Source organism: Rhododendron vialii, chromosome 1a, assembly GCF_030253575.1.
Source record: "Rhododendron vialii isolate Sample 1 chromosome 1a, ASM3025357v1".
Lineage (NCBI taxonomy): Eukaryota > Viridiplantae > Streptophyta > Magnoliopsida > Ericales > Ericaceae > Rhododendron > Rhododendron vialii.
The window spans coordinates 7,505,513-7,516,517 of NC_080557.1; the positions used below are offsets into that span (position 1 = coordinate 7,505,513).

At 37.5% G+C, this 11,005-nt stretch overlaps 2 protein-coding genes across 2 annotated transcripts; both read left to right on the forward strand.

The window, feature by feature from the left end:
- Window positions 1–289: 289 nt before the first annotated feature.
- LOC131327288 (uncharacterized) lies at window positions 290–5,108 on the forward strand. The gene is made up of 4 exons (XM_058360383.1): window positions 290–584; window positions 679–771; window positions 928–1,683; window positions 1,780–5,108. Exons 1-4 carry the CDS (start codon window positions 290–292, stop codon window positions 5,106–5,108), a joined length of 4,473 nt encoding a protein of 1,490 aa, XP_058216366.1.
- Window positions 5,109–5,346: 238 nt separating this feature from the next.
- On the forward strand, window positions 5,347–6,005 carry LOC131315779 (replication protein A 70 kDa DNA-binding subunit D-like). Its single transcript, XM_058344972.1, has 2 exons — window positions 5,347–5,496; window positions 5,592–6,005. The coding sequence occupies exons 1-2, from the start codon at window positions 5,350–5,352 to the stop codon at window positions 5,832–5,834; spliced, it is 390 nt and encodes a 129-aa protein (XP_058200955.1). The 5' UTR covers window positions 5,347–5,349; the 3' UTR covers window positions 5,835–6,005.
- Window positions 6,006–11,005: the final 5,000 nt, after the last annotated feature.

Below are 11,005 nucleotides of genomic sequence, written 5' to 3' on the forward strand. Positions count from 1 at the left end.
ATGCATGTTCATATCTGTTACTCATTCCTTCGACTTTTCTGGTACATGTATTCGTCTTCTCTTTTGTTTCTCTTACCAAACAATGAAATTTTGCCTATTTCATATCCTTTTACAGCATGCATCTGTATTTAACCTACTGTAAATTTTATTATGTTCAGAGCACATATGCATGTTCATAGCTGTTACTATGGGATATGTATATACATATAAGAACAATCAATTAGGACTGAATTACCATAAGATATTAATGTAACTAAACTAATCATATTTTGATAGCAATTAAACACAAATGTCTCAAAACAAGCGTGTGAGAAGACCATATTGTGAATTACCACAAGAAGAAAAGGACAGATTAAATGCACGGAGGAGAGCTTTGTATGCAGAACGAAGATCCAGAAAAGAAAATACACTCATTCCAGTTGAAATACAAGGACAAGTTAGTACAGAAGAAAACATTGAATCAAGCTTAGGCCATAGCTATGTACCAGAGAATACTTCAAACGATGAGGACATTCTACATACGTATAATCCTGCTGCTATGGATTGTATTGCACTGCCATCAAGTTCAACAAATCCTGCCGAAAGTATGATACTTACTAACTCTCTATATAGTTTGTTCAATGGAAAAATTCTATTTACTGATATAGATTTAATACTTGACCTTTCAACTTTGTATAGGTATGCTATATGACATCTCCATAGGTATGATCACAAACCTTTGTTATATTCATTTAGACAATGCAATTGGTAATTCAATAAATTCAAATATAGGTATAACAGTAGACCCTTGGATGCCTACACAAACAACACCACAGCGATCTATACCAACTAAAGCATACAAATTACCAAATGTGCAAGATTGTCGGCATTGTGGTGCCAAAAGATTTCCTTACGAAACATCCAGATTTTGTTGATCTGGTGGAGAAGTTTCCCTTTATCCAATTGCCATTCCTCCTCAGCTCCAACAGTTATACTCAGGTTTAGGGCCAGACTCAGCTCATTTCCTTCAATACATAAAGCCATACAATGAAATTTTGGCATTTACATCAATAGGAGTCCATCTAGATCCGGTATATGCAAAGCGAGTTAATGGAATTTATACTTTCCGGGCACAAGGACAGATCTACCATTTTATCGATAGTCTCTATCCTTCTAGAGAAATGCCCTCATATCTACAGCTATATTTTTACGACACACAAAGAGAAGCTGAACTCAGGAGAGGTGAGAAAGATAAATTGCAGCCGCGTATTATTTCAACCTTGATTGATCTCTTACAAGCAAATCCATATTCTCAGTTTTTTCGTAGTCTTACTGATCTACCAAACATTGATGAATGCCAAATCATATTGAGAGCTGATCCTCAAGTACAAGACTACACTGCTTTACCACCAACTGTACCGCAAGTTGCTGCGATCTGGCTAGAGAATGAAGACACTCCAGAATTGCAAGAGCGTGATATAATTGTTCATAAACATGATGGCCATACTCAAAAAATTAGTTATTATTATGGTTGTTACGATTCTCTTCAATATCCATTGTTGTTCCCATTAGGCGAACCAGGATGGCATCAGGGAATCAAAAAGATTAAGCCATCAACTATCTCACAATCTTGTTTGGGCCAAGGGAAAGTCTTGCCACAACACTCATCAACAGCAGAGGAACTAATTGCAAATGAAACAGCAGGTAAATCTCATTACTTTTCAGATTCATTTCATTATCTTATCAAACTAGCAAATATCTTCAACTAATGCCAAGACTGAACTCATTTCATTCCTTTAGTCCGACAGGAAAATGAACATAAAGGGAATATGGTTTCAGCTCGAGAATTTTACGCATTCAGATTGCAAATCAGAAGAAATACCAACTCAATACTATTAGAATCCGCACGTCTCCTGCAGCAGTTTACAGTAGATATGTACGTCAAGATTGAAACTTCCAGGTTAGACTACTTCAGAAACAGGCAAGAAGAGATCCGAGCAGATTTATACCAAGGCATTGTCGATAGCATTGAACATGGTGAATCTGACCCTGCGAAGATTGGGAAACGCATTGTTCTCCCGGGTACTTTTATAGGAGGACCAAGGGATATGCGAAAGCGATACTTAAATGCCATGACTTTGGTAGAGAGGTATGGAAAACCTGATCTCTTCCTAACAATGACATGTAATCCAAATTGGCCAGAGATAAAGGATGAAATGAGAGCACATGAAGAGGCGCAAAACAGACCAGATTTGCTATCTAGAGTGTTCAGAAGTAAAGTTGAGCATTTGCAAAAAGAAATAGTGAAGAATCAGCTATTTGGTCCAGTTCAGGCATATACATTTGTCGTTGAATTTCAAAAGAGAGGTCTCCCTCATGTGCATATGTTGATAATTCTTAAAAAGCTCTTCAAACTTGACACAATTGATAAGATCGATGCATTCATTTCAGCTGAAATACCAGATAAGAAGAAGTACCCTCATCTATATGCAATGGTCTTAAAACACATGATGCATGGACCCTGTGGAGAATTGGATATGAGAAGAACACGCATGGAAAATGGAAAGTGTAAGAATCGTTATCCAAGAAGTCACTGCGCAGAAACAACTATTGATTCTGATGGTTATCCAATATATAGAAGACGTCCAACTGGTGAAGAAGTGGAGATTCGTGGCCAAATCCTCGACAACAGATGGGTTGTCCCATACAATCCTTATTTACTAGCAACATTTGACTGCCATATTAATGTCGAAGTATGCTCTACTATCAAGGCAGTTAAATATCTCTACAAATATATATATAAGGGCCACGACAAGATTATCTATCGCTTGGCAACATCAAAATTCCCTCAAGACATTGACGAAATCCAGCAATTCCAAGCTGCAAGATGGATATCACCACCAGAGGCAATATGGCGAATATATCGATTTGCTCTCCACGAAATCCGACCAACTGTCATCAGTTTGCAGCTACACTTAGAAGGTTGCCAATTGATACCATTAAAGAAGGATACAAATCTACATAACATAGTAGATAATGAATTCATGTCAAGAACAATGCTCACACAGTTTTTCTGGATGAATGCGCACAATAATAAAGCCAAGTCATTGAAGCTATTATACAAAGACTTTCCACAGCACTTTGTATGGACTGCTTCATCCAGAACGTGGACAGAGCGAAAACAGCAACAAGTCATTGGGCGAATTGTTACAGCAAATCCAACTGAAGGCGAAAGATATTATCTCCGACTCCTGCTCATGTACATCCCGGCACCTACTTCCTATGCACATCTCAGAACAGTCAATGGAATCACCTTCAATTCATATAGGGAAGCAGCTATTAGTCATGGTTTATTACAGGACGATAACAGCAATGAAAAGTGTATGGAGGAAGCATGCTTATATCAAATGCCATTATCACTACGACAACTATTCTGTACTATTCTCGTTTATTGTGCTCCAGTGAATCCATTGGAATTATTCTTCAAATTTGAAGATGACATGATAGAAGACTATGTCTCCATACAAAAGCTGACCAAAGATGCTGCACGACAGGTTTTACTCGAAGCACTAAATGCAGAGCTCGAATCTATGGGCAAAAAGCTACATGATTTCCAATTATCTCATCTTGTTACATCTGATTCAACAAAGAAAATAGTACCAAGAGAAGTACAGGATGAAATGAATGTCCAGATATCAGAAGATGATCTACAAGCCCCAAGTTTATTCAATGTAGAACAAGCTACAGCTTACAATGAAATTCTCTCTGTTGTTCTCAATCGAGCTCCCAAAAGCTTCTTTATCAATGGTCCTGAAGGTACTGGCAAAACATTCCTTTACCGAGCGTTACTTGCAAAAGTTCGTTCACAACATTTAATTGCACTAGCAACAGCCAGCTCTGGAGTTGCAACTTCAATTTTACCAAATGGAAGAACAGCTCATTCCCGCTTCAAAATCCCAATAAATGGTGATGGCAAACTCTGCTGTAGCATTTCAAAGCAATCTGGTCTGGCTACTCTTATTAAACAAGCTGTCCTTATCATTTGGGATGAAGCATCAATGGCAAAAAAGCAGTCAATCGAAGCCTTGGATTACCTCTTACGTGATCTGACAGAAAATGATACATTATTTGGTGGAAAAGTTGTTGTTTTAGGAGGTGATTTCAGGCAAGTATTACCTGTTATACCTAAAGGAACATGGATTGATTGCATTAATGCAAGCTTAGTCAGATCATACATATGGCCAGAACTCGCCAAATTCAAATTAAAGGAAAATATCCGAGCAAAGGCTGATCCAGCATTCAGTGCATACATTCTTCGAGTTGGAAATGGTCAGGAAAAAGAGAATGACGCAGGAGAAATCAACTTACCACCAACCCTAATCCTACAACCAACCACAAGAATGCAACCTTTAGACCAGCTAATCCAATTTGTTTTCCCCTCCTTTGATCTACACACATTGGATCCACTTTCTTTAACCAACTCTGCCATCCTCACACCCAAAAACCTAGCAGTTGATGAAATTAATGAGGCAATCATTGCCAAATTCCCAGGGAAAGAGCAGACATACCTAAGTTTCGACGAAGCATCTGATCCTACGCAACAAGGGCTCTACATTGACTTTCTAAATTCCGTAACACCTCAAGGAATGCCAACTCATCATCTGAGATTGAAAAAGAATAGCCCTATTTTGCTGCTTAGAAACATAAATCCTTCCCAAGGATTATGTAATGGCACAAGATTAATATGCAAAGAATTCAAGACTCATTTGATTGTTGCTCAGATAGCAGTAGGTGAGCGAAAAGGCACTACGATTTTCATACCAAGGATCCCTTTACAGCCAAATGATCCTCAACATTACCCAGTCCAGTTCACACGTCGACAATTCCCTGTGAGAACGTGTTTCGCCATGACCATAAATAAAGCCCAACGTCAAACATTAAGTACAGTCGGTATATACTTGTATGAGCCAATATTTGCTCATGGGCAGCTCTATGTTGCCTTATCTCGAGCAACAACAGCAGCCAAAATACGAGTCCATGTGAACCACTCAGAAAATGAGGCATTTCCCCACTATCGCACTAAGAATATTGTCTACAAAGAGCTGCTACAAGAAGCTAATTGCATATAATTATAGCAAATAAGCTACGATAAAAAGCATATGTAGATAAATACTAAACAAACATAAAGGTATATTCCATATCATTCATTCATTTATCTATCTGATTGCATACTACTCACCTCTTACTTTCTGTCATGCTATGCTTTTACAATTGACTCATCATACTATTCTGCTCAATTCTAATGCCATTCATTTCTAATCTAACTATTTACTCTACGTGCTTCAATCCATTTTAGTTTGACAGGTTTCGATGGCTCCAAATATCATACCACTCAAAGATGTCACTCTCACAAGCAAAAACTACACAATTCAGGCCATGGTGATTGAAAAAAACATTCCAAGAATGTCAAGAACAAGCTCTTCCCTATATCAAAGGATCATGTTGCAAGACAAAGAGGTAATACTCATAGTAGTGCAATAATCATTTCTTACATACACACAAATATAAATACTATATGAATTTACAGCAAAAAAATCTCCTGCATTGAACAGGAAAACAAAATTCAAGCAACAATCTTTGGCTACAACATCAGAATTCTGGAAAGTTCACTCAAGTTGTACCATACATATTTCATAACAAATGCTGGTGTTACTGCTACTCCAGAAATCTTCCGCGTTCTGGAAAATAAGAATCAATTGGCAATCAACGCACGCACACCAGTTGAAGAAATGCAGATTGATGGACTCACAATGAGGACAATAAAATACAACTTCACTCCAATAGCTGCTCTCTAACAAATCAGACAACCCGATCCAAAACTAGGTAAGCCTCTATACTCAGAAATTCAAATAAATAATAAATGATTCATATATGCATCATATTGCAGATGTGCTATTTGCAATTCTGAATGTTGGACCACGCAAATTCATAAACCATTCATATGTCGTGGATGTTCGAATCATTAATCAAAGGTAAATGGTACATAAAAACACTAATACTAGCTCCTACTCATATAACTAATGCTGCTAATCACAATGCTATGGAATCTTGCTAGCCTTCAACCTTCAATTCTATCACTCTGGGACCAATTCTCAGAATATGAAGCACTTGCAATGGCAAATTTACCAGGCACGTTCCCAGTGGCAAATGGTCTGCGATTGAAAACCTCAAAATACTACGGTACTGTCATCTTTACTTACAACATTCAAAGCTACCATTTAGAGAAAGGTTCTTGGTTTTTTGTAGTCTGAGAAGGTTCCCTCGTCTTTGGAGCTATGAGTTTATATGGTCTATCTCCTTGAAAGGGAACTCTTTTTTTCATTTCTTTAAAGAAGCTTGCTTGGGCTACTACTATTTACCACATTTGGAGAGAAAGGAAGAGTAAGATGTATGAGAATGTATTTAACAGCTCTTTATCTATTGTAGAAAGGATCGTTTATGATGTTAGGTGTAAAGCTCTGAGTTTTAGGGGAATCAAAGACAATGTCTAGGAGTTTCTGTGAAAACTGAGGCATTTCTTTTGATATTCTCAAGTTGTAATTGAGTGGCTTTGTGCCTGGTCTTGTATTTTCTCAATAAATTATTCCATTTATGACTTCGTAAGTACCCTTCCCGTTAGAATTCTCGTCTTATCTATCGTTCTTTCAGTACTTTAAGCCTCTCCTCTTTCTGACTTCATTCGACGCGTTCCTCTTCCTCTCACACAATTATCCAAATACAGGTCAAACACTTGCAACACGGAACACATCAAGTTTCATCTTTGACACAGTAATACCAGAAGCAGCTACGCTACAATCATGGTAACTACCATAATACCTAAATAATAGAAAGCCTACCCCAACATTATTATCTCAGTTCAAAGAATACCAACTATATATTCAACTAACTTACTTCGAACTATTGCAGGGCTATAGCGAACACCAAAAAACTCAGAGAGGTAGCAGCAACAGAACCGGCACAGATTGTGATACCAAAAGCAGAAGAAAATCTAGAAGATGATACCATCAAAATTGCCAACCTACCCATATCAGTAGAGAAGGTACTATAAATACTAAAATTCAAAACTACAAATGACAAATGTTTATGTACTCTGCTTTATCTTTAACATTTCTCATGATAGATTTCCACTTATGAAAACTGCCCAAACCAAACCATAGAACAAATTAAAGAAAAGTATGAGCTGGAAGCTAATATACAGGACTATTAGTTATCCTTTGAAATACTCCATTGCATTAGAAGTACTTCCAATTGGAAAAAATCGTCTCTATTGCCTCCTACCACTATATTAAACTCTTCATATATCGCCAGGCTACTATCAATAGAAGATGTGTGAAGTGGGCCATATGTGTAACTATATTTACTTATATTTCGGTATGCCATTCACACAACAGGGCATATGTTTATATTTCTGTGTGTGTTCATCTATATCACTATATCTATATACATTTAGAGATTAACTTGCCGCTGAAGCAGTTATGAACTCTTATGCTTTTGTCGAAAAACAAAGCAAAACTTTAGCGGCAAAGCAAAAAATTTGGAGTTACTTGGCTTGTCACTGAACATGACCATGAATCCAATTAAGCCCATGGAATTCCCCTTTTTAAATTCTTCTCCAAATTTTTCATAACCAAGCTGTGTTTTGTTATCCAGCAAGACCTTCAACACGTATGTTCACACAATTTTTTAACACCCCCTTTATTTGTCTGGATTATTCACTAACAAGGCAATAAGCTACATATCCTGCATTTGGTTAGAACTTAGCCATCAGGTTTACACATCTGAAAAATACTATATCCCACAAAAAAAAGGGTTAAACAGTATCCTAGGGTGTATGCCATCGCTTAATACTTTTCTAACAGTTGCATATTCCCTAGAGGTATACCACATACCTAGCAACTTGGCTCACAACTCTCCCCTTACCTAGCATGTCCTCTACTAATTACACCTTGGCTCCTACAAGCAAGACCTGGCCCTAGCAACCATTTATTGCTTATTACCCTACTTGATTCACATTCTTCATTTTGTTGCTGAAAACTTAATCTTAGGCATTTATCAGTGAAACTACTACCCTCTTGTTCCAATGAACATTTTCATGCTCTAAATTTGTTACACTACAATTTCTCATTTGTTTTACCTGACATTATGCATACTAACCCATTCAATAACAAAGCCTATTGCAATGTCATTTTCTCTTATGCAGACACAATACCTGAATGTGCAAGCTGTGGCAAGAGTTACTGATTTTGGACAAACCTTTTATTACCTAGCCTGCTCAATCTGCAAAAAGGCAACAGATGCATATGGAAACGGAGACTTCTGGTGCAACTACTGTAACCAAAAAGTGTCACCACTCACAAAGTACAAAACCTTCCCTCCACTTTCATGTCATTTCTCATTTACAACAACAAAACTAAATTAAATTTCCATTATTTACAGGATCAAGTTCAACGTCCAGATCACAGACCCAACTGGAACAATACAAGCAGCAGTCTTTTCAGAGGTTGCAGCAGAATTCTATAACATTATAGCAACAGATGCAATTGATGTAAGCACAACATACTTCATTCATTAAAAACAAACTCAGCCACTTTACATTACTAAATTATCTAACTACCAACTTAATACAGGGCCAACTTGCTCTCCCAGTGCTTCACATGCTAGCTGAACCAAAGAAATGCATCCTCACCTTGAAAGCCTACATGCACAACTATGCCGGAATTAGTCAATTGAAATTCAATGTCCATGCCATCTCTCTTCGCAGCAACACAGAAACAGAAAATCGTTCAGAAGCACTCCTTACCCTACCACCAAACACTCCAAATAAGAGAAGCAAAAAAGAAGACCCCAACTCAAGCACCTCAACAGACACCAACCCAGCAAAAGACTCAGAAGCAACTGGCCAAACTCCAGACAGCCCCAGCAACAGCAAATGATCACCTTCCAATGCTCCAGCACTTCACAATCTTTTGGCACAAAAAACTGGCAGACCAAGAACTTTTGCTTTATCAGACTATACAACCCTTTGTCTAAACTTTTGCTTTGTATAACCCTTTGTCAAATGTACAAAAAAACCTGTAGCCAAAGTGATCCAAGTAACCAAAAAACTTCAACCCTTTTGTTGAACACAAAAACTTATCTAAATTAGAACTACTACAGCTAGCTATTTCTGCTTATACACTTAACCAAACTTATTCATATAACCATTTCTATGATCAACAAGATCCATAATTTCAAAAAAAATCAAAACCACTCTACACAACGGGCATGAATAACGTGCTTTGCACGTTGGAATGCACCTAGTATCCAATACAAAGAAGAGAAAAAAAAAACAAGGGGAAGATTATTACGTAGGGACTTCTCGGCAATCTTCTCGACAATCCACTGCTCCGAACTCCACCGCTCACTCTCTCTCTCTCTCTCTCTCTCTCTCTCTCTCTCTCTCTCTAACGTGATGTATACAAAAAAAACAAACCCTACCACATGCCTTCCTTATATAACTGACCACGTACAAACCTAACCTTTCTAGTTTATTACACGTTCAGCCCGAAATTTCTTTTCCATATTCAATAATCACTCGTCAGGGAAAAATACCCAATTATAACCCAACTTAGAATTTCAATATAAGCTATTCGAGTTTAGATAAATTTTCAAAATAAGTGTAGTAAATGACAACCAACATTATTATTTTTTTATTAGGACGAAGTTTGAAAAATAAAAATGAAAGATTTAATAATTTGGGTCAAAAATATTATTATTATTATTATTATTTTACTGAAAAAAAGTGGGACGTCACAGTGATAGCCTATACCTTATTGTGCCTACTTCTTAACGTGTCATGCACGCGTTGCGCTCGTTCCAGCCTAGCTCAATTTACACTTCTAGGGCTGGAAAAAGAATGGGGAAACATATTTCAGGTACCTCATCTCAATTGATCGGGCGAGATACAAGAGTTGGTCTGGTATGGTTGCACATTGATGGCCTTAAGATTGAGCACATGGCATTGGCAGAGTTTCTTCTTCTTTTGTAATATTTTTTTATTTGTACATTTTTGGGCTTGGAAGGTTAATAACAAGCTTTGCTGACAGCCCAACATGGCTATTGAAGTTTCCACATCGTACCGTGATAGCCTATACCTTATTGTGCCTACTTCTTAACGTGTCATGCACGCGTTGTGCTCGTTCCAGCCTAGCTCAATTTACACTTCTAGGGCTGGAAAAAGAATGGGGAAACATATTTCAGGTACCTCATCTCAATTGATCGGGCGAGATACAAGAGTTGGTCTGGTTTGGTTGCACATTGATGGCCTTAAGATTGAGCACATGGCATTGGCAGAGTTTCTTCTTCTTTTGTAATATTTTTTTTATTTGTACATTTTTGGGCTTGGAAGGTTAATAACAAGCTTTGCTTTAAGCCTCTATTCTGAATGCGGTGGAAACAACCTTATCAAAACATTTTGGGCACACCGATGACCCTGTCATTTCTCACTTAATGGATCCCTTGTACTCTGTCTTGGAAAGTGTTTGCTTTGAGGCTAAACTGTTTTTTTTTTTTGGCAGCCCATCAGCAATTTAGAGTCAAGACTGTATGAAGAAGTTAGATTTACATAATTAAAAGTTTAAAATATCCCATACTTTGGGCCGAATAAAAGGAGTTCTCATTTAAGTTAAAAAAAACGTTTCTCAGTACCAACTATTAATTGTCACTAGGTCCACTACCTATCGGGGTTGTTCACAAGACCAGTCTACAAAATGGGGTTTAACAAGTGTCCACGGTAGGTTGGGCTTTTCAACATTTCCCGAGGTGAGAATTGGGTAGAATTCTTAATTTCATGAAATATCGTTGGGTCGATCTCACTAGGTTTATCAACAAGTTTTCCTAATAACGACACTGCCAGCGAGAGACAAAGTGATCTAGTACACTTTCAAAAACAACAAATAAATGGGGATAAAAATAGACGGGCAAAGTG